The 27,925-nt window shown below is 43.6% G+C and overlaps 1 protein-coding gene across 2 annotated transcripts in view; it reads left to right on the top strand.

Moving 5' to 3' along the window:
• MYO1E (myosin IE) overlaps positions 1-27,925 on the top strand; it is a 208,231-nt gene that overhangs the window by 152,118 nt on the left and 28,188 nt on the right. For both annotated transcript variants that reach the window (XM_060097270.1, XM_060097269.1), the window contains exons 16-22: positions 1,508-1,589; positions 7,403-7,509; positions 11,857-11,955; positions 18,122-18,266; positions 22,280-22,394; positions 22,607-22,776; positions 24,415-24,560. In XM_060097270.1, the coding sequence (XP_059953253.1) occupies positions 1,508-1,589; positions 7,403-7,509; positions 11,857-11,955; positions 18,122-18,266; positions 22,280-22,394; positions 22,607-22,776; positions 24,415-24,560 (864 nt within the window). The remainder of the gene's footprint in view (positions 1-1,507; positions 1,590-7,402; positions 7,510-11,856; positions 11,956-18,121; positions 18,267-22,279; positions 22,395-22,606; positions 22,777-24,414; positions 24,561-27,925) is intronic.

The following is a 27,925-nucleotide window of genomic DNA, read 5'->3' on the forward strand; positions in this document are numbered from 1 at the left end:
GTCCATGCCTGGCAAGTACAATATTGCACAGGCTTCCAGATTTTACAAGTCTTAGAGCTGTCTCCAAGTAATAGTTGCCATTTTAGTCTGTGTTGCTTCAACTCTCATAATATCAAGGTTAACTTCTTTGATCAACAGCTGCAAGCCTGATAATTTTCTAGAAAAGGCCTGACTTCAGTGAATGCAAAACCGAGTTTCCTTTTTGGTCCGTGGTTCAAAGTTCTGCTCCGTTTAACCCTCTTCCCCTCCCTCCAGCCTCCACTCCTCCCTGGCCCTCATCTCCCCAGGCCTGCACTTTCGTGGCACTCACACCCCACACTTCGGAGATTCTTCTCTCAAAACATAAAATCTATTTGCTCTTAAAAGATCAGGTAAACCACACGTCCTGGCTTGTGGGGTTTATGACAATCAGGTGCAGGCATGCTTTCAGAGATTTTTTTCTTTTTAATTATTAAAATTACTGCAAAATTCAAGAGCTATTGATGCTTCCATGTAAAACTCCTGTCATGTAGACATGGTCTGTTGTTTGGTAAACACATGTGCTGTAAAAATCTATAATTGTGTCTGGTGAGGTTATGAAAGTAGATTGCTGTGGAGACTTCCTAGAAAATCCATGATGCCCAATAAGTCCTTTAGGGGGAATTTCCTTTGAGTGGCAGATTCCCAATTTACATGGATCACATCATTCATTCATTCATTCATTCAATCAGCAAATATTTATTGAGCACCTACTGTGTACTAGGCTCTGTTCCAGACACCAGGGACACTAAGGTGACTAAGACATTGTCCCTGCCCTGTGCCTTTTGAGGCAGGCCTGTCAACAGATGTAGCTCAGTTACAACTACTAATCAAGTTGTATATTCAGCAGGCAAAGCATTAGTGGATTAGCTGCACTTAAAATTGCTCATACTCAAAACACGTTTTGTCTAGGTTTTTTGCTTGAGGGAAGGGAGGGTTGATACAGTACCCTATTGGCATCTTGTGGGCAAAGGCCACTGATGCTGTGAAACATCCTACAATGTGTAAAGCAGCCCCAGGCCCCAGCACAGAATTATCCAATCCCAAATACAGTAGCACCAAGATTGAGAAACCCTGCTTTAGAGCAAAGCAGAATCTGCATTGGATCTGGACAATTCATACAAATCCCTGTGCTCTGGTCTATCTTACTTAACTCAGAAAACTCACACTGACCCCCCTCTGTTGTGTCCTGTTGCCAAGGTGTATCTCAGTTCTAGTGCGTGGGGAAATTTGAAAGGCAGAGTTTAAAATTTTATTTTTCAGGCCTAGACTCCAAGATGCTTCTGTCTTAGAATTCTCTCTCCATGTTTCTTGTGTCCATTGCTTTTTTTCTCCCAGGTCACAACTTGATGGCTTGAGTCAGATGGCCATTCTGTATCCAAGGTTCTGTGCTTCTGGACGACTCTCCTCTCCATTCTCTATGGAAGCAGGCTTTCCAGCCCCCAAGGTACCTACTGATTGCTAATCCATTCTCTTTCTCCTTTTCCAGACCTTTTATAAAGTCTTTATTTCCGGAAAATCTGCAGGCTGACAAGAAAGGACGCCCAACTACTGCTGGAAGCAAAATAAAGGTTTGTTCTATTTTAATAGGTAAATTTATGGATCCCTATTAAGAGGTAGGGTTTTCTAGGAGTCAGGAACTATACCGCTGGGCCAGGATGCAGTCAGGGAGATGGAACAGGTTGGTTACAGAAGATGGCGAGAAGTAACGTTGCTGCTTGAGAAAGGGTTACAGGATGCAGGTGAATTTGACTTGGCTGTACTGAAACCCCAAATGGATATTAAGTACCTCATAGCTTAATAGTCAGCAGATGATAATCAGTTACTTTCTAAGAGGAAGTGGCTTTATACTGAATCTAGGAGAATTCACATTAAACTGTCAGAGAAATTTTATGGTCAAGAGCCACATTTTGGATTTTCCAGACCAGACCCCAGAACTTGCCAATTACGGAACTTTACGATCCTGAAATTCTACCGGGTCTTATATGGGGAATTTATGCACCTTCCGCACTGGGTCTTGTGGGCCCTCCTTTCTGTGAATTACAGGCATCTTGGCTTCATAGTGTCTCAAAGTCAGAGGAATTCTTAGTGTTTCTTGAGAGCCTCTCACGGAGAGTGCATTGAATTATCGGAGGCACTGTGTGATGAAATAGGTTGTCCCTAATTACTCTCTGAATTTAGAGGTTGTGTCAAACACACTCCATCATGTAATTTTTTGAAAAACAGTCACTAAACTTTTTCTTATTTAATTATACCAGTTAAAAACCTTTTCTTATTTTATATTTTTATTATTATTTTTTGTTTGTTTGTTTTGCGGTACGCGGGCCTCTCACTGTTGTGGCCTCTCCCATTGCGGAGCACAGGCTCCGGACGCGCAGGCTCAGCGGCCATGGCTCACGGACCCAGCCGCTCCGCGGCATGTGGGATCCTCCCGGACCGGGGCACAAACCCGTGTCCCCCGCATCAGCAGGCGGACTCTCAACCACTGCGCCACTAGGGAAGCCCTATTATTATTTTTTTAATTTTTATTTTATATTATAGTTGATTTACAATGTTGTGTTAGTTTCAGGTATACAGCAAAGTGATTCAGTTATACATCTATCCATTCTTTTTCAGTTTCTTTTCCCATGTAGGTTATTACAGAATACTGAGTAGAGTTCCCTGTGCTATACAGTAGGTCCTTGTTCATTATCTATTTTATATATTGTAGTGTGTATATTAAATACAGTTTTTTAAAGAATCATACCAATTAAATACCACCCTGTCTTTATAATCAATGGAATCATTGAGTGATTAAGAGTAGAGCTCTGGGGCTCGTCACCTGTGTTCAAATCCCTCACCGTGTGATAGCCAGCAAGTTATCTAAACTCTCAGTGCCTCTTTTGCCTTAGAGATTTTAGTACCTATCTCAGGGGGGTACTGTGGTGATTGATTTCCATCGTCCATCTAAGGCACACACTGCCTGAAACATAATAAGCCCAAACCGTGTATGCTTTCCTGTCCCCTCCCTCTCTGCCATGCTTCTTCATCTCTGCTTAATTCTCAGTGGACACTTGATGTGCTTGTGCTGACTGTCCATCCCCCTGTGTGGTTCTGTGTGTCCAGATCCTACATGTCCTTCTCACAGTGCCCTCCAATAACCCCGGCCTCATGAACACCATGATTGCTGCTGCCTGTTTTGTTCACAAGCGTTTTCTTCTCTGAGTGTTGCACATATGGAAGCCTGTCTCCCCAGCCTCTGAGGGCATAAGCACTGTTTGACATAAAGGGAACATCACAGCAACGAGATGCTTCCATCCGGAGGAGCTTCAGCTTTTGTGCAGGAAGTCAGGCGCAAGCTAGAGGGTAGGGTTTTGAGCTGGAGGGTAGAGTTCTCTGGGATTAAGGACAATCATGTTCAAGGAACTTGAGACATACAGTAGTCCTGGGACAGTGTCTGGATTGAGTTCACTGGGGCAGAGAGTTGAGGGCAGGGAGGAGATGCGGTTCTCACGAGGCCCCAGATAATTGACATCTGCACGAAGCTCTGACTCAGGCTTTGACTTCTAGGTCCTGGATAAGGATTAGCTCTAGGCTGGAAAATCTAGTCACAAGACTGTCACATTCAGATCCAAGGGGCCCAGATCATCAAGGCTGCAGTGACTCACTTTCAAGTGGTCTGGATTCTCAGTCCAACTTATTCCCTATAAAAAGGAGGGTGGTGTTAGGAGCATTTTTCTCCTCCTTGGAAGACTTGACCCCTTCATATTCTTGACTAGTAGAATGCTCAAAATTGCCACCTTCCGGTGTACTCAAAATGTTCAGGATTGCTGTGGTCTGGGGAGGTCAGCCTGAAGTCAGCCAGCTCATCTAGGGAGACCGTACTATGCATATTCTCACCAATGGTATCCTCTGGGTGAACTGTGTGACCTCTGCCTGTCTGACACTGCCTCCATGTAGGAATGAGATTCTCCCTGTTTTATGTCTCCTGAGTCACCTCTTAGAGATGCATAGCCATGGCCCAATCTCTTACACCTTTCATATCTACAATATTTTGCAGATGCTAAGTATCATCTTTTTTATTTTTTAATTTTTACTGAAGTATGGTTGATTTACAATGTGTTTCAGGTGTACAACAGAATGATTCAGTTATACATATATATGTATGTATTCTTTTTTAAGTCCTTTTCCATTACAGGTTATTACAAGATATTGAGTATAGTTTCCTGTGCTATACAGTAGGACCTTGTTGGTTATTTTATATATAGTAACTAAGTATCATCTTAATGATATCCCTGAGGTTAAACGCTTAAAGGGATCCTGAGTTCCTTGGAAGAAAAATTAAATTTATGTTCAAGGTAGTTTTAGTGTTGGGAATCTTATTGTATTCTAATTCCTTAAAATGTAAAACTGTTCTGTAGGATTTAATTAATAGAATATTAGCTTGGTGAGAACTCCCATTATCTTTGTTTATAAATAAGAGTATTCTTTACTTAATAACATGTGATTTTTGAGGCTTTCCTAAATTCTACATTGTTGTGGCTAAAAGGGACCAGTTTTGAAATTAGAGCCAAAGATTTATGGAATGGAGCTCAGAGCTGGCAAAGTGGACTGGGCTACAGCTTTATCTAAGGGAGACTGGACCTCTAAAGGAGCAGATATGATAAGAGATGCAAGTACCATGAGGTAACTGGACTCGTAGACATTTAATATCTCTTCCAACCTTCAGATTAAATTAGAGGTCTTCTAGTTCAACCTACTTAATTTACAGATGGGGAAACTGAGGCCCAAAGAAATTTAGTGATTTGCAACATAGCTCGCAAAGAGCAGAGCCAGGATCCCAATTCAGGCTTGCTAACAATCTATGTGGAGGGTAGAATGACGAGCTGTCACCCTAAGCCTTTCTCACTGTCCTGTCTGCATTTTTTTTTTTTTTTTTTTTTTGCGGTACGCGGGCCTCTCAACTGTTGTGGCCTCTCCTGTTGCGGAGCGCAGGCTCAGCGGCCATGGCTCACGGGCCCAGCCGCTCTGCGGCATGTGGGATCTTCCCGGACCGGGGCACGAACCCGTGTCCCCTGCATCGACAGGCGGACTCTCAACCACTGTGCCACCAGGGAAGCCCCTGTCTGCATATTTTAATGCCTGCTTCTGTAGGCAAGTAGACAAGCCTCTGTAGGCAAGCCTCTGCCCTTGTAGGGCAAGTGCCTTTGGTAGCTTTCTGTTCTAACTCATGGGCTCTTCTTGTCTGGAGCCAGAGTAAATCCAACCTGCTGCTTCCCAGCCACTTCAGGGGGCATTTAAAGTTGACCCATAGCTAAATACAGGATAATTTTGAGATATATTCCTGTTTGCTCAAATTGATTATTCCAAAACCTAAAGGCTTCTCTCTAATCCTAACTCACCCAGTTAATTCCTTTTGTTATCACACTAAATCATCCCATATATTCCTTAAGGAGGAGGATGGCATTGTGGTTAAGAAAAAAACTTGGTAGCTCACAGACTTGGGTTCTAGCCTCACTTCTGCTTACTAATTATATCATCTTGAGTAATACTTTATTTCTTTAAGGCCCCGTTTTGTCATCTAAAAAATGGAAATGATAATTGTAAGAAGCTACTTCTTACAATTGTGAGGCATAAATAAGAAAATCCATGTGTCTAGCCCGTGAAGCATATTCAGTACTTGTTAGCCATTACTATTTTGAGCTATTGAATAGCTCAAGTGTCAAGTGTCATATAAACTTAAGTCGAACTTGCCCCTGTGTTTTCTTGTGCTAAGTTGAAAAGGTATGCTCCTAAATGCTTAGGACTAAAGAGTCTGCCAAGTTACACGTAAAAATTAAAAAATAAAAATTAAGAGTTTGGGAACTTAAAAAATAAAGCTTTATTATAACCAGTCCCTCCCCAGCTTCATCTTACATGTTGCAAAGATCATTAAATTTGTTCTCAAGTACAATCTCTCTCTCATCAACAAGGAAGATGAGAGTCAATTTACATTTTTATCATAGAGCTTTGCTTTGATCATACAACCTCCGCAGCTTTGCCCTGAATTCCAAGCATTGCAAAGAATGCCATATTCTGCACATCTAAACAGAGAACTTTTGCTTTGAATATACCCAAGAGTTTTTCTCAAGGGTTTCAGATTTCCCAAACCCATGAAAACAGGAAAGTCCTAATTGAGAGAGGGTTGACTACTGCAGGCAGATCCCTTCTGCTGACTTTGTCATGGTTTTCTGGCTTTGGAGATCCCTTTCCTCTATTTTCTTTTAGAGGTTTTCTCTCTTCGTGCTGATTTGCTTAGAATGAGAGGTTGCATGTGTGCCCCATTATTGGATCCATAGGGGATGCTCAGCTGTGTGGTGCTGGGAATGCTGATGTGGGCTCTGCTCGTGTTTCTTCAAACAACATTTGTGGTACTCGTGATTTGAAATATCTCATAAGCAATTTGAGCTTTATTTATGTGGCTTTTTCTGCTTGTACCCAGTTCCATCGTGGGTACCCGATGTACAGGTAGTAAGAGCTGATTTTACATTGAATATTGTAGTTCATGAAAGAGTAAGTTTCCTGCCACACTGAAAGGGCTCTGAGTCAGCAGGTTTGGAAAAGGACATGCTGAGGAAGAAGGTGAATGAAATGGCCTATAAAAGGGAGATTTTTATGTATCTCCCACTTTTTAATTGTGAATTTCCATCATTTTAATAAGGTGATTCTTCATTGGTTAGATTGCCTGAAAAGAGTACAGGGGATTTGGATGATTTATCCTTGCAAATAAATTTGTGCACCTCCCTTCCCCTCAGAGTTTATGAGAAAAATGTATTTGCAGAGGCCGTCAATCAATATAAAATTAACTAAATTTGTTAATAATTGGCATGCTTCCCTGTTTCTCCTAAAAAGAATTATATGGGAGGATTTACTGGGGTTTGGGGGGGTTGTCTTATTTTATTAACTATACTAAAAATACTGCATCGTTTTCAAAAATCTAACTTCAAACCCACTTAAGAGTGTTCAAATCACCATAACAGTCAGTAGACCTTTAAGAAAGTGTAGTAGGGCTTCCCTGGTGGCGCAGTGGTTGAGAGTCCGCCTGCCGATGCAGGGGACACGGGTTCGTGCCCCAGTCTGGGAAGATCCCACATGCCGCGGAGCGGCTGGGCCCGTGAGCCATGGCCGCTGAGCCTGCGCGTTCGGAGCCTGTGCTCCACAAAGGGGGAGGCCACAGCAGTGAGAGGCCCATGTATCGCCAAAAAAAAAAAAAAAAGAAAGTGTAGTAGACCCAAGTTGAGCCTAATGAACAAACTGTCATGAGGATGAATTTCTAGCTGTACACTTGCACACTGGTCTCCTTTGAAAGTTGGTCTGCTTTAGAGCAAGTTCCATGTTTCTAAATGATGTTACTCTTCCTTTCTAGAAACAAGCCAATGACCTTGTGAGCACCCTGATGAAATGTACACCTCACTACATTCGCTGCATCAAACCCAATGAAACCAAGAAGCCCAAGGACTGGGAGGAAAGCAGGTATGGTGAAGACACAGACAGGAGGTCAAGGCCAACTTACATGGTCCCACCCTGTTTTTCCCTCTGCTCAAGCTGGGCCCTCCTATGCCCGAGGCAGGAGCAGTTTCAATTGCCTTCCAATGTGTTTTGTGTCTTAACTTTTTCAGGAAGAAGCCTATGTAGATATATTTTTCCCCTCCTTGTTTTTTCCTGAAATGTTAGCAGTGCCCTTCAGTTCAGAATTAGCGATTTATAATGTTGATCTTGGCTGGTCTGGGGACAGATGGAAAAAAGAAAGCAAACCTTAATACAGCAGAGTCAGGATGGTTTTCAAATTAGTTTGAGGCTCTGTGTAGACATTTTTAATGCACTCAGCTCCTCATCAGAACACGCAGGATGTGGCCTGGAATGCTTAGCTCAGGGTTGAAGTGAAGTTCCAAAGAGCTGGTTAAAAACAATCTGTCGGGTGCTTCCCTGGTGGCGCAGTGGTTGAGAGTCCGCCTGCCGATGCAGGGGACACGGGTTCGTGCCCCGGTCCAGGAAGATCCCACATGCCACGGAGTGGCTGGGCCCGTGAGCCATGGCCGCTGAGCCTGCGCATCCGGAGCCTGTGCTCCGCAACGGGAGAGGCCAGAACAGTGAGAGGACCGTGTACGGGAAAAAAAAAAAAAAAACGCTATCTGTCGGGGCTTCCCTGGTGGCACAGTGGTTAAGAATCCGCCTGCCAATGCAAGGGGACATGGGTTTGAGCCCTGGTCCGGGAAGATCCCACATGCCGTGGAGCAAATAAGCCTGCGTGCCACAGCTACTGAAGCCCACGTGCCTAGAGCCCGTGCTCCACAACAAGAGAAGCCACTGCAGTGAGAAGCCCGTGCACCACAACGAAGAGTAGCCCCCGCTCGCTGCAACTAGAGAAAGCCCGCGTGCAGCAACAAAGACCCAACACAGCCAAAAATAAATGACTAGATAAATAAATAAATTTATTTTTTAAAAAAATTCCTAACCGCCCATTACCTCTTCTGAGAGACATGGATAGGTCCATTTCCCATCCTACCAGCAAGATCCTTTCTGACCCACGGCAGGTAGACAATGCTTGATCCTTTACAGGGAGAAAAAGATAAACAGGAAGGAAAATGCCCAAGCTCAAGCATTTGCTGTCTGCAAGTCTTTCTTTGTATTTTCACACTTTATGGTGCAGCCTGAGTCTTTTTTTCTCATGTTAAGGTGCTGTTGGGATGTAGCAGCCTTCCGTTTGGTCATTCCACAATATTCTGACTAGTCTCATCAGTAGATGTGTGTTTCTAAGGCATCTTGTCTATTGAACTGCTTAAATTTTTCAATTTAAGGTAGTCTGAGATTCCTCTTACAATATTATCCATTGATTGTATTCAGACTCTGATAAGAAGCCCTAAGTCACCGGTTCACATTTGGATGCCTCTTGCCATTAGCAAGCTCTCCAGTCCTTCTCTAAATCAGTTTTACTGTAATCTCTAATCAGCCATAAGAATCATTCTTGGGACTTTTCCGTGTGACAGCTTTTCTCCTAGTTCAAGGCAGTCACCATGTTTCCCTGGGATCTTCTCTTCAGCAAGCTCATCACTCAGCTCCTCCAGCCATTCCCTCTGAAGGAGCTGGATGTGGAATCCGACACTTTCCCTTCATGGTCATTCCCCTGGATGTAATTAAATTGCCCTCTGCTTTTCTGAACTGTGTCACTCACTTTCTCTTTTGATATCAGGAGGATAACAGATGGAAAATGTCTGGGGCCTTTTACCTTGCAACACTAGTTCTCAAACTTCAATGTCAGAATATCCCCTGGAAGGCTTATTGCTGGGTCCCATTCCCAGAGTTTCTGAGTCAGTTTCTGGGCCTCCAAGTGATGCTAGTGATGATGGTCTGGGCCCCATAGTTGACGAATAGCTGATCTAGAGCAAAGGGCCAGACTAGGATTTGGAAGAACTGTATCCTGATGCTGGCCTATCACTAACTAGTTTGAGTGAAACGCTTAATCTCCTGAGTCCTCAGTTTCTTCCTCTTTAAATAAGAGGGTCAATCCAGAGTGGGACTCCTTTAGTCTGACAGAATGAACTCTCCCTCATCTGTTCCCCACTGTCTGTCATGCTGCCTCCGCCTGTCTCTACGTCACTCCTACACTCACCGCCTCACACGCCACACTCACATCTCATGCATGGTGACTCTGGACTCTTTTTTGTTTTACACACAGAGTAGAAGGGTGGTGTCACAGGCAGCGTCAGAAATAAATTACGAGGGCTTCCCTGGTGGCACAGTGGTTAAGAATCTGCCTGCCAATGCAGGGGACACGGGTTTGAGCCCTGGTCCGGGAAGATCCCACATGCCGCGGAGCAACTAAGCCCGTGCGCCGCAGCTACTGAGCCTGCGCGCCTAGAGCCCGTGCTCCACAACAAGAGAAGCCACCGCAGTGAGAAGCCCGTGCACCACAATGAAGAGTAGCCCCCGCTCGCTGCAACTAGAGAAAGCCTGCACGCAACAACAAAGACCCAGTGCAGCCATAAATAAATAAATAAAATTTATTTTAAAAAAAAAGAAAGAAATTACGAGAGCCAAGGAAGCAGAGGTATTGCTAAGGGGTGCTTTAGCCCACCCTTCCGCCTACTTCAAACTCTCTCCAGCTTCCCTTCCCAGCAAACATAATCGTGAATGAAAATATCTCACTTGCCCTCCAAATGCAAAACCTCCCTGGCACACTCTCCCCTGCTCCACGTATCCAGCTCTGTTGATCGTCACTCTAATGTGGAAATCTTGCAGTAGCTACTGGTTGGAAGTTCCTCAGCTCTGATGCTACCTTCTCGTAAAATCCAAACTGATTCATTGGAATATCAGAAGCTGGAGAAATGAAGAAAGTGGTACATTTTATTCAGTAAATTTTCATAGAGTTTTCCCCAGGGTGTTTTCCCTTTTTTTTTTTTTTTTAAGTCACACCCCTTATTTGAACTGCAGTGAGGAACTTGCTAACATACACTCACGTACACTGGTTTTACAAGGTCTAAGGTATTCCTTGGTCAGGTGTTGCTTTGTATTTCTAGGAGGATGGCTTCCTGGGATCCGCCCCCTCATCTTGGTTCAGGTTTACTGTGTGACAGATGGTCTCACTTCATCTGTGAGTGTGGAATGTCGGGGTCCGTGAAAGGGCAGTGTGCTTCGTCGTCAGGGATCACAGGGTCAACTGAAGTTCTTGGTGGACAGGGTTACTCATTCCACAAGTTTATGGCGTGTAGTTTATTTTTCATTTCCTGTTGAAAATGTGTCTTTGTTTGGCTTTGGCAAAGTTGCCTGCCCTGCATTCTAAATAACTGCCCTAGTAGAGTTCTCAGGCCTTGACCTTCTGAGGACAGTCTTGAAAGAGGACTCCTTCTGAGGGGAGGAGATGGTATACCCAGGGGAACAGCGGGCATTGCCAGCCTGGCTGATGTTTACTGAGGAGTTGACAGCCCTCCAAGAATATGCAAAAAGCAGGACATTTATTTATTTGTTTGTTTGTTTATTTTTGGCTGCGTTGGGTCTTCGTTGCTGCACACAGGCTTTCTCTAGTTGCGGTGAGCGGGGGCTACTCTTCGTTGCGGTGCATGGGCTTCTCATTGTGGTGGCTTCTCTTGTTACGGAGCACAGGCTCTAGGCGCAAGGGCTTTGGTAGTTGTGGCGTGCGGGCTCTAGAGCGCAGGCTCAGTAGTTGTGGCACACGGGCTTAGTTGCTCCGCAGCATGTGGGACCCTCCCAGACTAGGGCTCGAACCCGTGTCCCCTGCATTTGCAGGCGGATTCTTACCAATGCACCACCAGAGAAGTCCCAAGCATGACATTTTAAACATAACAGAATATGTTGAACTAGTTGTCTTGTTGACAAAAATTTGTATAAGAAGGTTTCCTAGTGATGGAAGTTATAATGAATGAAACGATGTTTTCACATGAGGCACATTGTTTTCCATGTGATTCACGGGAAAGGAATCAATGGGTGATGCATTCCCTGCCTCAAAGCTTGGGGTGAAGCCAGAATTTGTGAAAAATACTTAAAATGAGCAGATATCTCTAATTGGCAACCTCATGTATATTTTCCTTAGTAGAGAAAAGGCTGGTGTTGAGTTTGGGATTTGGAGGATGGGAGAAAGGAAAATTATTTTCCTGAATCAGATTTCTACCCTTTCAGTTAACCAGCTATGTATTAATATTACATAACCTGAGGGCCAGCTCAGACTCTGAACACTATAAATTATAATCTTTTTTAATATGCTTCCCTGCAGTGTGGAATTGGGAGTTTGGGGGGAATGGTGGGTGGGAGAACAGAGTGAAAAGATTATCCAGTAATGTCCTGGCTCCATTCTCTCCTTTATAGGGTAAAGCATCAAGTAGAATATCTGGGCCTAAAAGAGAACATTCGAGTGAGGAGAGCTGGGTATGCCTATCGACGCGTCTTCCAAAAATTCCTACAGAGGTAATGAACTGGTAACTCTGGACTCTTTTTGGTTTTAAACAAGTTTATTGACATATAATTCACATATCATACAATTCACCCATTTAAAGTATACAATGCATTGGCTTTTAATATATTTACAGAGTTGTGCATCCATCACCACAATTAATTTCAGAACATTTTCAAAGAGAAAAATATCACTTCCCGAGTCATCAGCCCCCTATTCGGCCCTCATCCCTGGCCCTAAGCAGACACTTCTTTCTCTGCCTCTTCTGAGCATTACTTATAAATAGAATCATGTAATATGTGTCTTTTGTTTCTGGCTTGTTTTACTTCACATAACGTTTTCAAGGATCATCCTGTAGCATATACCTGCACTTCATTCCTACTCATTGCCAAATAATGTTCCCTTGCGCCAGTGTTCCAATAGACCACATTTTATTTATTCATCCATCAGTTGACAGACATCACATTTTGGCTGTTTTGAATGACGAATAACGCTGCTACCAGTGTTCACATACATGTTTTTATGTGGACATATGTTTTTATTTCTCTTTGGGACATAACTAAAAATGGGATTGCTGGGTCAAATGGTAACTATGCTTAACCTTTTTGATGGACTGCTAGATTGTTTTACAGAGTGGCTGTACCATTTTACATCTCCTTTGATCATTTTTAAATTATTTGCCTTTTTAGTCTTAAGTTATAATACAGTTCTTTTTAGCATTATTTATTGTAAGTAAATCAGTAGCCACAAGTATTTTGTCTGTTTAGAGTGACAGATCAGAAATTCATGGTAATTGTGACATGGGGACGGACTGAGATTTAACTTGACTGAAGAAATTAATAGTATGAAGACAATTTTAGGAAAATATTTACAAGCTTAAAGTATTTAACCTCAGATTTTTTGTGCAGTCCAAATATAAAGTTAAACTGATTTTTGTGTGTGTGTGTGTGTGTGTGTGCGTGCGGTACGCGGGCCTCTCACTGTTGTGGCCTCTCCTGTTGTGGAGCACAGGCTCCAGACACGCAGGCTCAGTGGCCATGGCTCACGGGCCCAGCTGCTCTGCAGCATGTGGGATCTTCCCGGACTGGGGCACGAACCCGTGTCCCCTGCATCAGCAGGCGGACTCTAAACCACTGCGCCACCAGGGAAACCCTAAACTGATTTTTTTTTTTTTGCGGTTCGCGGGCCTCTCACTGTTGTGGCCCCTCCCGTTGCGGAGCACAGGCTCTGGACGCGCAGGCTCAGCGGCCATGGCTCACGGGCCCAGCCGCTCCGCGGCACGTGGGATCCTCCCGGACCGGGGCACGAACCCATGTCCCCTGCATCAGCAGGCGGACTCCCAACCACTGCGCCACCAGGGAAGCCCCTAAACTGATTTTTATATTTCCATTGAAGTGCATTTGGCAGGATCTGTACTAAATTGTTCTTATTTTGCATTGTTTTTAAAAAGGATAACATTTAATGTCCTTAAAATATTACGATTCGAACTTCTCTAATGACTCTAAATTAGTGAAGTTCCACTGATTTTCTACATCTGTTTCATTTCCTGTATGAAAGAAGGAAGCCATATTTAGTATTTTAATCAGAAAATAATTATGTCTTCCTGGTATATGATACAGGAGCAGGATGTAAGAAATTTTTATTGAATTCAAATTGTATGTAACAAAGAGGTTGTAGGATGGCGAAGAGCTTAATTGCTGTCTTTGAAATCCAGTACTTCTAATAAAGTAGCTTTCGCTTTGGGGATGTTGTTTCTTCTGCCATGAGATTGGGATGACTGACCTACTGCTCATCAGTGTGGGTCATCATATGTGGAAGGTCAGAAGAGGCTTAGCAAAAGCACGGATCATTCCATACAATAAAGCTTCGTTGATTCTGTCCCCACACATTCAAGATTGCTGATAATTTTGGAGGCTGATTAGACTAGGAATAAAATTCACTGACACAGCTCTCTGAGTTAAAGGGCCCACTGCACCTCTAGTGTAAGCAGAGCGATATGAAAAGATGTCTTTAGGAAAGCGAGAAAATAAATTTGGAGCGCTCTTGCATCACTGTAGCAGCATCCATTTGCTGACAGACGACTGAAACGTTAATTATCAAAGACTTTGCTCTTCTTTAAGCAGATGGGTGACACTAGCTTAGAACAGGATTTCTCAACCTCAGCTATTGATATTTTGGGCTGGATGAGTCCTCCCTGTGGCAGCCGTCCTGTACATTGGAAGATGTTTAGCAAAAACCTCCTTGGCCTCTACCTGCTAGATGCCAAAAGTACCAGCCCCCGTCCCACCCCCATCCCCATCTTCCCCGAGTTGTGACACCCAAAACTGTATCCAGATATTGCCTAATATCCCCTGGGGGCCCAAGCTAGTTGAGAACCATGACTTAGATAATCTTTAAAATTTTTTGTAAAGCTACATTTCTTTGAAAAATACCCCTTTTTAATTAAGAGGGAAAAAAATTAAATTCAGAAAATAGTGAAAGAAAAGTATTTCCTCCATCTTGCCCTAATGTAGAAAGGCCTGCCCTCAACAAGTCCAAAATGTTTATAGTTTTATCCTCCTTCAGTATTTTTTCTGTACTTAAAAACTCTTTATGCGATATTTACAGATTCTCTCTAATTGGCATTACTACTGGAAACTGATCAGATTTTTTTTTTTAATCTGACCTTGTTTTGTTTGTTTGTTTGTTTTTGAGAAACCAGTTCTGAAAGACCTCCCTCCTTCCATATTATTTAAAAACAAACCGACACACCTGACTTCCGTAAGCATTGCTGGGAGCTCTACCGCACTGCGGGGAGCGGGAAGTCCACGCTTTCCTCTCCCGGCAGGAGTGTCTGGGGTGCCCTGAGCGGGCTGTGTTACTTGTTTGCTGCAGCTCCTTAAATGAGCTGTGAAATGACCTGGTTATAATATCTGGACCTCTCTCAAGTGCCAGGCTAGCTGCATGGCTCCACGGGTGGTACTTTCTTCTGTGCCTTACACAGAGTAAGCACTTATTGCATATCTCTTATGCCCTTTGTGTTGAGGGACTTTCGCTGAAATGATTTTATCCTTGGATGCCTCCCTCCTTAGCTCTCCTGCTGTGGGCTTTTCCTTTCAGAAGAGACAAACAGGCAGCCCTGTCTTATAAAAAGGAGGCTCTTTTGATGTTGTCATATTTCTTTTGATTTGAGAGTACTGGGAGGATAATAAAAATGAAGTTTGGAAGGAAAATTTGTTTTTCAATAAGAAGTACATGTTTAGTCTCCCACTCAAAAATGGCTACAAGGCCATATATCTGTCAATGGGCAAGGAATATTTTTCCAGAGACAGTGCTGTTTTCCATAAGGTGTATGAGTCTGGGGTTGTAACAGGATTTGTCCAGAATCTGCCAGTCACTGTCTCATCCTGTGATCCCCTGTGAGTATTTAAAACATCTTATACCTTTATTATCTCAGGTACGGAGTGTAGCGACTGTCCTGCTGGCTGCCAGGATTTTAGTGTCCTTGGGGGTCAGAAACATCCTTAAATTCAAGTGCCAGCAGCTAGAGGTCTGCTGGGCTGCATTTCGTCTGAGAAGGAACCATTGGATTGGTCATCTGAGAGATTACAAGGAGCCTTCCAGACTAGGGGCAGGAAAGGGAGTTCTAGGCAGAGAGAACAGCCAGTGCAAAGGTCTTGAGATGAAATTTTGGTCTTAAACTGAAAATACTTGATGAAAGGAGTATAAACTATTATCCTCATCTCTCCAGAATTATCACAGGCAACCTGTTAGGCAGTGCACCATTGCCTTGTGCAACCAGTTCCCAGCAGTATATCCTGGAGAAAGACGAGTGAACTGGGTGTACTTACATAGTGGGAGAACATTGTACTAGAATTATGCCCTGGCCTCTCCAGTGAAGTACAAAAGGAAGTAAGGAGGATATCATCAAGCTTCCTGAAAGCCAAGGGGACCACCACAAGTGGTCCATTGTCAAAGGGCTCTGGAAATGCCAGGCAATTCCCATGTCTTACCCAGACCCAAACTCTCAGCGGCCTTGTCAGGAAAAGGAAGAAGAAAAAGTCTCTTCAAAACAAGTTCCTTACTATTAAAAAAAGAAAAAAGAAAAAAAAATGAGAAATACAGCATTATTTTAATAGGGGGGAAAATGTGAATTGCAAAGAGCTACCTATTTGAGGTTGCACAATAAAAATACTTTGGTTTATAATTACGACTTGATTAGATCAAGCCAGGCAAACTCGTACTCTTAGAAACTTGTCACCTTGGGAGTCTGGTCTTTTCTTTCTCACCCATACCCTGCATGAACTTTCTCCCTCATCCATTTATATTGCCAGTACATTCCTACCTTTTCACCACATCCCCCACCAATGGCAACCCTGCTCTCAGTCATTTTTATGTGACTTAATTTGTATAACTGACTTCATTATGCCACATGTGAAATGTATTCCTGCTAATGTGTGGCTTCAGCCAGGCATTTTCATTTTTAAGCTTTTTATCGCTAATTAGTGAATAAGAGGGTTTGCTTCTCCAGGAAATTTGTATTATCAGGCAAGATGTGGATATTTAGGAGGACCAGAGAGGGTCCCTAGAATCACCTTAGTCCCAGCCAGCTAGACCTAAGGGTGTGATGAGCACTGGCTCTGTCCTCTTAGGGAGCCCTGGATCCTGAAGGCGGAGCCACTCTTCTTGTCACGATTCCCTTCTCCCTTGGATGCCATAAATCAGTCTAATCCTCTTAATAGCTTCTGGGAACAAGGGAGGACGCTGGCTTCTTCAGAGGCCTGGGGCCCATTCATTGCCTATGTTCTAGATGTGCCTGCCCGTAGGCCACGCCCTCCAATTTCTCACCCACAGTCTCCTCTGATTTCCCCTTCTTCCTCCCTCCCTCCCTCCATCCGTCTTTCTCTTCCTTCCACCTCAAGTCTTTGGTACCTTCTGTATCTGACATTTTGTAATGTGGTTCTGTCTCCTCTATTAGACTAGCTTCTTACATAATTATGATGTTTCTAACATAGATATGTGTAGTAGACTGTATCATCTTTAAAGGGAATATTTACCTGTATACCAATCCATGCCTTGTATGTAGTGCCACCATGAAAGAAACAGCTTGGGGTTCAAATCCCAGCTATGACTCCTACTAGCTAAGTAGCCTTGAGTGGGTCTCTAGTTGCCTGTGTTTCCTGCTTTGCAAAGTGGAAAGACCAACTGGATGAGGTTGCCGTAGGAATAAAATGAGATCAAGGATCTAACGCACCAAGAATAGCACCTGATGCAGAGAGCACCCTATAGTGTTGGAGCCCTTCATGTTAGTTCTTACTGCCGTGTTCCTGGCATTGTGTAAGGTGCCGGATGTGCAGGGTGAGCTCCCATTTACGGAGCTCTTGTCCCCATGGGGGTGGCATGAGTTAACCAAAGAGGTGCCAACATGACTTATCATTATGAGTTATGATACACGCTCTGAAGGAAAAATATTATTTTCTATGAGAGAGAATAGCAGGGGGACAGTGTTTGCTTGGGTCCACCCCAAAGGCCTCTCTTGAAGGGTCACTGAAGGGGAGCACCCCCTGAGTGGGAGCCAGCCACTTGAGGAGTTTGGAGAACAGCACACCTGGTAGAGGGAACAGCATGGGTGAAGGCTCTGAGGAGGGAAAGTGTTGAATGTGCATGAAGAAGAGGCCGTCCTCCCAGGAACGTGGTGAGCCCGAGGACAGTAGAGAGACGAGATTGGAGAATAGCCAAGGACCAGATCACCAGGGCCTCCTGACTCAAGATGCAGAGAACTCCAAAGATGAAAGTTGACCCATCGTAATCATAACAGCTGCTTATGGGGAGCTTTGTAAAACTCTTCACATTGACTGTTAAGTGCTCCTGAGACATCAGGGGAAATTGGTATCGAGAAAAGACTGATTTTGCTGGAAGAGTGTCACTGGGGACCTTCAGGAATGCTATTTTTGGACAGTGGTAGAAAGGAAAAGCAGATTTTCTCCAGGGCCTTCGCGTGGAAGTGGTCAGATAAGGAAGGAGTTAGGAGGCAGCTCGGAAATGGGCAATCCGGACCCAGTGGATTTTTGCAGTTGTCGAGGTCCATCCCTGAGCCTGGGAAGGGAGGTGAGGGGATGGCTAGGACCCTAGCAGCACCGAGCGCCTTTGGGGGGTGGTCCAGGCTGAGCCTGATCTTTCTCTCCCTCATTGTCCTTACAGGTACGCCATTCTGACCAAAGCCACCTGGCCTTCGTGGAGAGGAGATGAGAAGCAAGGTGTCCTCCACTTGCTGCAGTCTGTCAACATGGACAGTGACCAGTTCCAGCTCGGGAAGAGCAAAGTGTTCGTCAAAGCCCCCGAGTCTGTGAGTTTCCTCAGGGCCGCCCCTCTCCCCACAGCCCCTGTCGGCCCCCTGCCCATGGCGTGGCTGGCTTCTTTTCCTTATCCTGCTGTTCATGCCTTAAATATGGGCTCCTCAAAGAAGGCTTTCCACTGCTCCCAGTCTAAGCATAGGCCATTCTCCACGCCCCAGAGCCCTCAGCATGGATACAAAGCTATTTTCTTTTCTTACTTAAAGTCTCTCTCCCATTCTAGACGTCATCACCTTAAGGTCAGGGAGTGTTTTGTGTGCTTTTGTGCACTCAGAGCCTCATGAGGAAAGTGGCTCATAGGAAGAGCCCAGTAGTTATTTTTAGTGTCCAGTGGTGCCTAAGCTAATAGGTACTTCTTTGCCCACAAAGGAGGCTTGGGTAAACCTACATCCTCACCTGGGTGACACCAAGCAGGTTGTGTAACGCAGGCCCAGGCTTCCTCCTTAAAGGGGGAGCAGATCCTGGGAGTGACAGTTTCCAGAACTGTATCTTGAAGACCATGAGGAAGCCCGGAAAGGACTTTCAGGGGACCAATAGGTAGAAGGAGAAATCTCTGGGCTTAAAGGACAGGGATATTTACCAGTAAGGAATTCAAACATATAGGTTTAACAATTTGCAAACTTATCAGGCCTCCACAGATTAATTTAGTGGAACTTCTTCATCTTTCCTGATGAGGGTGTGGTCACTCTGACGGTCACTAATGAACGTCCGTCCACAGGAAGTTCTCAGTTTGAGCAGGAACCCAACCCAGCCCCTCAGTTCTGCCCCATAGCTCTGGGGCTGTGGAATGAAGACACTTTTTTTGGGGGGCTGCACTGGGTGGCATGTGGATTATTAGTTCCCCGGCCAGGGGTGGAACCCGTGCCCCCTGCGGTGGAAGCATGGAGTCCTCACCAGTGGACCGCCAGGGAAGTCCCAAACATACTCTTTTTTTTTTTTTTTTTAAGAGTTTTATTAGCAACTAATCAAGATGCTTTTTTTTTTTTTTTTTTTTTTGCGGTACGCGGGCCTCCACTGCTGTGGCCTCTCCCGTTGCGGAGCACAGGCTCCGGACGCGCAGGCTCAGCGGCCATGGCTCACGGGCCCAGCCACTCCGTGGCATGTGGGATCTTCCCGGTCTGGGGCACGAACCCGTGTCCCCTGCATCGGCAGGCGGACTCCCAACCACTGCGCCACCAGGGAAGCCCAGATACTCCTTTTTAAGTTGGAGAAACTGCTGGAACTAACCGGGGCTGGGCATCACCATTTCTTGAGGTTCCTGTAATAATCACAAGACTCCCATTTCAGGAGTCTTTGGTGAATTTGGCAAAATTAGTCACCATATCAAGGGGAAGTACCATGAGAACTTGCGGTGTTGGTCATAATGGAAACACTTGACTCTAGGCAAATTCTGGTCTCGCAGTGAGTTTTCTCCTTTACAGTGGGCCCCATGGCTGCTGTTCTGCCTGCCTCACAGGATCAGCCCTAGATCAGAAATGCTAATGGTTGTAACTGAATGGCTTTATGAACTGTAAAGGTTGTTAAATAAATAAGTGGCACACATCGATAGAACCCATTTATGAAAAGTTTGTGGTAGCATTTTCCACTTTGAGTTACTTGTAGCTTCACAGTAATTTCATTTCCAATTATAAAATGAAAATGTTGTGTCATACACCATTAAGCAACCCACAGAACAGTTCCTGTTCTTTCTAAAACAGGATGGAGTGATTTACTGTTACAATGGAGAACTCTTCTGTTGTTTTATACCCACTTTTACTTTTTTGACTTGCTAAATTTTCACAAAAACAGCCTCAATATTTTTCATACTTTTTTTTCTGATTCAGTTGAGCTTTGAGATTTTACTTCAAAAATCAAGATTTATTTTTGGTTTTTCTTTTCCGTGTCTTCCTCCCAATTGCTTTTTACCATCACTTGACTGTCCTCTCCCCCATCTTTTTACACACGCACACAAATCCCATTATCACTACTCTCTCCCCACCACCATCACTCATCCATCCACAGCTAGCCCTGACATTGCAAATACTTTTACAAAAATTGGTTTTTAGGGACCTCCCTGGCGGTCCAATGGTTAAGACTCCACACTTCCACTGCAGGGGGCACGGGTTCGATCCCTAGTTGGGGAACTAAGATCCTGCCTGCCGCATGGTGAGGCCAAAAAAAGAAAAACGGTTTTTAAAAATCTACCCTGTGATCTCGCCTTGATTTTTATAGTAGATGTGCTGAATTTACAAAGTAACCCATTTGCTTTTAAGAACCCACATTAGACATCAGGCACCAGAGGGTTTGGTTTGGTTTTATTTGTTACATGTGTCCATGATTTTTGCTTTTTTTTTCCCTCTCTCTCTCTCTCTCTCTCTCTCTTTTTCTTCTTGAACCTCCCTGATTTCTAACCCGTATGGCTTTTGGAAAGAACCTAAAAACCAGATAATCTTTGAACTCGTCTGTAGGAAGCTGGGAACTGGTTGCATCTTCATCCTTTCTGAGTCACAAGTGTATTTTCTATGACACTCCCAAAATAGTTCTGTGAGAAAGAAGAAGAAAACAAGACTTACCCAGCAACCCAACACACAAGATAAGAAACACCAACAGATAATCTTCCAGTCGACCGCGGGGCTCAGATTTTAAACATTCTGTCCAATTGTTAAAAGTCTTTTGCTTTGGAAATATGTTCCTTGTGTTTATTGTATATGGCACTGATGGCTGTGGAATGAAGTGCCCCTCTCTTGGTATTTTGAGTTTGAGATGTGGTTTTGACACAGCTGGGGATGTGAGAAGGAGAAGCTGAGTGTCATGGGGAGATCGATGTGGCTCCAGGGTACAGACCCAGACAAACAAGAGACAACAAATCAGGCCCAGCTGCCTTCAAACCAAATTCACTTGTTTATACTTCTGGAACATTTTAACAATGACATTCATCATCATTACTTTGGGTTTTTATTGGTGCGTTTTATTTTTGTTCCTAGAGAGTCATGTAAACCACTTTCTAGGTGAATGAGAGTTTCCCACCATTTTACGAGTTGATTAGATGCAGATTTACAGAGAAAGACTTGTACGTCCAAAGACCTTGGTTCACTTTCCAGCCTCACCCAATCTTAGTTCCAATGTTCTCATCTGTAAAATGGAGATAACACAAATATGTGGTTCATGTAGTTGTTGAGTGGTTGAATGGAGGAATGTGTGTAAAGCATCTAGAATGACTCCTGACCTGTAGTGGGCACTCGGTTCATTACAGCTGCTTGCTGTCATCTTCGTTATTCCAGAGCTTTGTTGAGTGGGGTGCAGAAATCAGTATTCATCGTTAAGGTTGCCTGAGTCTCAACACCTGCCAGTGTCTGATATGAGCCCTTAACTAAAACAATCTCCAGCCCCTCTTGGTGAATCTAAGTCCTAACTAACACATCTTAAGTCCAGCTCCAGTCACTGGTTATTATCCCTGCCCCAGTGACTCCTTGGAGATTTCTATGAGGCAGGAAGTCTATACTTCTTTCATGGAACCAAGAGGAGGGCAGCCCTCTTTCCACTGCAGCACAGGCTCTGCTCTTGCAAAAGCTGGAAAATTCTAGTAAGATGCTATAGGCAGCACTAAACAACTGCCTCCACGAGCTCATTTGACCAAGCCACTTAATATCCTCTTTGGATCGAGGTGGGAAATAAGTAGATAAGTGCTGAATCACTCATTTGATTCTCACAGAGGTTATGAGCAAGGCAGGGCAGACACCATCATTAAGGTCCAAGTGAATACACTCAGATCCAGCTATTTTCCACTATGTTTTTTGTTAAAAGAATATGTATATTATATTATAGTATTATAATATATATTATATTAAAAGACTATGTATATATAAAAGTTATAGTGATCATAAACACATTTTTTCACCTTTGTTGATGAGTCTGAGAAGCTGCTCCCCATTATGTCCTCAGCTAAACTGAGTGTCCCTGAAATACCCAAAAAAGTGATGTTCAGGTCCTGTGAATTGGCTCACATCGGTCTTCTCTATATTCACAGCTCTTTCTTCTAGAAGAAATGAGAGAGCGAAAGTACGATGGGTATGCTCGAGTGATACAGAAATCATGGAGGAAATTCGTGGCCCGGAAGAAATATGTCCAAATGAGAGAAGAGGGTATTGTAGTCATTTTGTTTCATGAATTTACCAAATCTAAGAATACTTTTGAACTTAGACGAATTACAAGTTCATTTTACTTTGCATATAATGTCGTGTGTTAAAACCTTGCATTCATTTAGAGTTTCTCTGTGTCTTTCCACACTGAGCATTTTCCTCCTTCTCCTCGGGGACTGATCCTTCTCCCTTCTCTGCCCTTTTGGGAATTGCAGCCTCTGACCTCCTGTTGAACAAGAAGGAGAGGAGGAGAAACAGTATTAACAGGAACTTCATCGGGGACTACATAGGGATGGAAGAGCACCCGGAACTCCAGCAGTTTGTGGGCAAGAGAGAGAAGATTGATTTTGCAGACACAGTGACCAAGTATGACAGGAGGTTCAAGGTACACGCTGACTGCCCACCTCTGAGAGTCACCAAACAGATTCCTTAGTTTTAAAAATAACTCGTAATTTTGCTTTTCTGATTACCAAAACAGAACATGCTCGTCGCAGACAAATTTAGAAAATGCAGATAAGCCAAAAGAAAAGTAGCCACCTGTACCCAGAAACAATCACTGTTAACATTTTGTGTGTATCCATTAGAACTTTTTTTGCAGGCATACATTTGTATATTTAGTTTTACAAAAATGAGATCTACCTTACATGCTGGTTTATGTCCTAGGTTGTTTTGCTCTTAAAATATGCCAGGGAGAACTTTCCATATTAATAGATGTGTCAATATAAATTATTTTGTTTAGCTGCATAGTATCCAATTCAACAGTTGCTTCACTATATATATATATATATATATATATATGTATATATATATATATATATATATGTTTTTTTTCGGTACGCGGGCCTCTCACTGTTGTGGGCTCTCCCGGTGCGGAGCACAGGCTCCGGACGCGCAGGCTCAGCGGCCATGGCTCACGGGCCCAGCCGCTCCGCGGCATGTGGGATCGTCCCGGACCGGGGCACGAACCCATGTCCCCTGCATCGGCAGGCGGACTCTCAACCACTGTGCCACCAGGGAAGCCCGCTTCACTATAGTTTCTCATTATTCTTTTCTCAGTGGGCTTTTTTTTTTTTTTAACCATCGTAAATAAAAGGATACAGTGAGCATCCTTTCACATGTCTTTGTGCATTTGTCTACTGATGCTTTTAGAATAAATTGATAGGAGTAGACTCATTGGATCGAAAGATTCAGAATTTAAAGTGAAGTGTTCTTACCCATTTTCCCTGAGCAAATGACTATGCAGGGCTTTCACAGAGCCACTGGGGGCCAGCTGATTTTTTTTTTTTTTTTTTTTTTTTTACCTCTTAGACATTTTCTTTTGCCTGATAAAATCTTGACCCTAATAGTGAAATATGAAGCCACAATAGCTTATGGGCCCATTAAGAGCTTTTTATGTGTGTTGGTTCTTGTTTGTTTTTTTGGTCAGGAAAAAAAATAATGAAATAAATAACAGTATTAATTTCACAAGAAGGATGATGTTGTTTTGCCAAAACCAAATCATTCCTTACAACCCGAGTATGGTACCAGCTGCTCTGGTGGCAGATTTGAATGCAAACATGAGTGCTTAAGTCTCTAAGTAGTATTTGAGTATAATACAGTATGTTTATATTAGATTTTTAAGGATTGTCATTGAAATGAAAATTTATCAATTTTAAAAATTAAAAATTTCATGGGCTCACAAAATTTATATATGCATGGATCCCTGAGAGAGAAACATTCTGCAGCAGATCATTGGTAGGGTCGTCCTATGTGTTGGTTTGCCCTGATACCTTAGGTGTTGTCCTGATGGTCTGCCATTTTTGTAAGTCAAAGAGAGTCAAGTATCAGTAATTTTACATATGTCAACCTAAGAATCATGAACAGTGTCCCCTTTTGCTCTCGAGGGACTTAGATGATAAATGGAATGGCCATCCGATGGTAGTGAAAGTTCACTAACTAAAGCAGCCTCCCTTCACCTGGTCACAAATGCCCTTTGTGTGGAGTATTTTCACTCTGACACTTTTTAAAACACCTCTCCTTACAGAGCGTAAAACGAGACTTGCTTCTTACTCCGAAATGCTTGTACTTAATTGGACGAGAAAAGGTCAAGCAGGGTCCAGACAAAGGCCTTGTGAAGGAGGTGCTGAAGCGGAGAATCGAGATGGAGAGGATCTTGTCTGTGTCCCTCAGGTGAGTGGCCAGGGCTGGGGGCAGGGGAGCCCTGTCTGTCCTCAACATCACCAACCGCTGTTCCAAACACAGCCTAGAGAAAGGCCCAGTCAGGCTCCCCAGTTGTAAAAATCATGATGAAGCGAACCCAGTTTCCTCTCCTTCCCAAAGAAGAGCTCATCTTCATGGCTCTCAGGGAGTCCCAAGATGACGAGAAAAATTTGCCCTGATCAAGGGATACCCAGATCCTTTGTTCCCATAAAATTTGAGAAATAAATGTAGTATGTGAAACAACCAGCACAATTGCTGTTATTGAAGTAGGGCCAATGTTCCGAGCCCTGCCCCCAAGCCCACCTCGCCCCTGTTGAAGACCTAACCCGTTTCACCAGGAAAGGCCCAAGCACAGGTGGACATTAGGTCATCAGTACTGCTTTTTAGTTTGCTGTGACGTCTGACTGTCCTAGGTGGGAAGTTTCTTTGGACTCCTTGAAGCCCTTTATGCCTGTTAATACCCATGGGGGGAGTACAAATTGGTCTCCATAATCTATAGCCCTGGAGTCATTGCCAAATGCTCCCTTCAACTCCAAGTTCACAGGTAGGGGCCCTTGCTCTTCCTGTCGGCACTATGGCTTTCTTTTGGCAGAGGGGCTTCTATGCATGCTGAGACTTCCCTAAGTCCCCTGCTAATAACTCTCAGACTAAGTTCCCTCTGATGAGAGGAAATCCTCTCAGTCCACAGAAGGCTAAGAAAAGAGGAAGAAAGGCCCCTTTGAGCCCAGTAGCTTCCTCCTTGAGTCACGTCCCTGGCCCTTCTGAGGATACCACTGCCTCTCACGGCAAGCTTCTTCGGGCTGCCATGGCATTAAAATCAGAGATGTTCTGGTTACTTGCGAACACGTCTTCCTGGAATTTGGAACTCTTATTCCACATAGAAGACAAAACCCCTGCTCTTAGGAAAAAGCAGGGGTTTTGTGTGCTCAGGCATCTGATTTACCAGGCTAGAAATCCTGGCTGCAGTGTGATAATCCAAAGCAGATTTTAAGTTGTGTCCATTCTTGCCTGTGTCACTGTGGTTTCTGATTCTATCTGTTCCCAATTTTCCTGATAAAGAGCCAGGCAGTACAGTGAGGTTAAGAGTTTAAAACCCTTCAGTTCAGGATGTGGTAGAACTAAGCAGATGAGTCCACCAGCAGCCTTTTGCAGCCCCACCTCAGGTGGGTCTCAGTGCCATGGATTTCACTGAAACGCTCTAGGCGCTGTCGGGTTTTCCTCAAAGGTCTTTCTGAGAATTCAGCTCGTGGGCCACGACCTGCTGGCCACAGTCTCCTGGCTAGCTGGGCCCTGAGGCTGCCCTTGCTGGTCCAAGGAACCCAGCTGGAAGCTTCTCTTTTTTTCTTGCATGGGGACCAGCTATACCTGGGCTAAGCTGGATGAGCTGAAACGTGCTGTGCACACTTGGCAGTAGCCGTGGCTATAAAACCAGGAGTCACAGCTTTGGGGCACATGTGCTGATTACTCTGAGAATGATCGTTGTTCTTTCTATTATTATTGCCCAGGTCTGTCTGCAGCCTTCAGACCATCAAGGAGTGCTTGATCATCATATGCCTACATTTGTATCAAGCACTTTGACACTTAATATCTTATTGATCAAGTCTTTGAGGCTTATCAAGGTTTGGGATATTCACACTCAAGTTTGTTCCTTCTTTTTTTTTTTTTTTTTTCCTCCTCTCTCAGCCTCTGGGCCTCTCTCAGCCTCTCTCAGTGTCTCATAGTAAAATCAGATTCTTTTTCTGCTTTCTCTTTAGTATTTCTAAAGAGAAATACTATTATTTCTTTAGTATTTCTGCATTTCTCTTTAGTATTCTCGACATTTGCTTCCTTATGGTCTTTCCTTGTTAGAGGATGTAATAAAATGAGGTACTTAGCCTGAAATTTGTTCTGGATCTAGGGGAAAAAAAGAGCCTGAGTCATTTAAACTTGTTATATCTGCATGTTACAGTTACTGAGCCCCAACTTGTGAAGATTAATACTGTTCCTGCATTTCCTTCAGCCGTTGGGTTAGGCTAGTAATCTAAACCAAGTTAGGAATGCAACCACATGGATCGTGGAGTGTGAAATGGATTGAGTAGTGAAATGGAATCCAGAGTAGAAATGGATTGTGGTACCAGGAGAACGTGTGTGTGTGTGTGTGTGTGCGCTCAATGTATTTCAGTATTGGCATAGAGAAAAATTTTAACAGTTGTCTAGCTCTTCAGGAAGAAAGTTGTAACGTGTTTTGAACACTTTAGGAGGCTTACTTCTTGACTCTTGGCTGGAATGACCACCTAATGGATTCTTCTAGTTCAGACTATCAAAGTGTCCTACAAGCTTCATCTTTCAGCCCGTCCCTAACTCTTACAACTACTGGGAAAGCCAAATTGGCTCACAGTTCCCTATTCAAACAAACCAACCATACGAAAAAAATTACGGGACAATTTGGGGACATGTGAACATAACTATTTGATATGAAGGATTTATTGTTCATTTCTTAATGTGTGATAATGGTATTGTGGTTATTTTTATTTAAGGAAGCTTTATCTTTTAGAGATACAGACTGAAATATTTAAGGATAAAATAATATAATATTTATACTCTGCTCTAAAACCTAGCTGGTGTGTGGAAGTGGGGAGAATGAGACTGTAGATACATTTGATTGTCTGTGGCTTGATCATTGTTGAAACCTCCTGACATGTGGAAGTTCATTCTGCTATTCTGCTTTTTTAGATATTTGAAATTTTTCATAATAAAAAGTTTTTCCTAATCCTTCAATAGACATCATATTTTTAGAAGTCTTTACCTTTTTGATTTTTGTTTTTTTGGGGTTTTTTTGGCTGCATTGGGCCTTCATTGCTGCGTGCGGACTTTCTGTAGTTGAGGAGAGCAGGGGCTACTCTTCGTTGCGGTGCGCGGGCTTCTCATTGCAGTGGCTTCTCTTGTTGCGGAGCACAGCTTCTAGGCGCACGGGCTCAGTAGTTGTGGCTTGTGGGCTCTAGAGCGCAGGCTCAGTAGTTGTGGCACACGGGCTTGGTTGCTCTGCAGCATGTGGTATCTTCCTGGACCAGGGCTCGAACCCATGTCCCCTGCATTGGCAGGCGGACTCCCAACCACTGTGCCACCAGGAAAGCCCAAAAAGTCTTTACCTTTTTATAAATGGTAATATATCTAGTTGACTTATAACTGAAATTTTAAGAAAAATGTTTTTTTAACTTACAAGAAAAAAAATAGATTAGACCCAATAGCTCAGAGAACTACAAAGACTACAGTTACTCAAAGGGCCAGGAAAATCCTTATCTAAATAAAAGTTAGACCAAAACACTGACACCTGCATTTCTGTCTTGGTTGAAGAC

This window comes from Mesoplodon densirostris, chromosome 4 (assembly GCF_025265405.1).
Source record: "Mesoplodon densirostris isolate mMesDen1 chromosome 4, mMesDen1 primary haplotype, whole genome shotgun sequence".
NCBI lineage: Eukaryota > Metazoa > Chordata > Mammalia > Artiodactyla > Ziphiidae > Mesoplodon > Mesoplodon densirostris.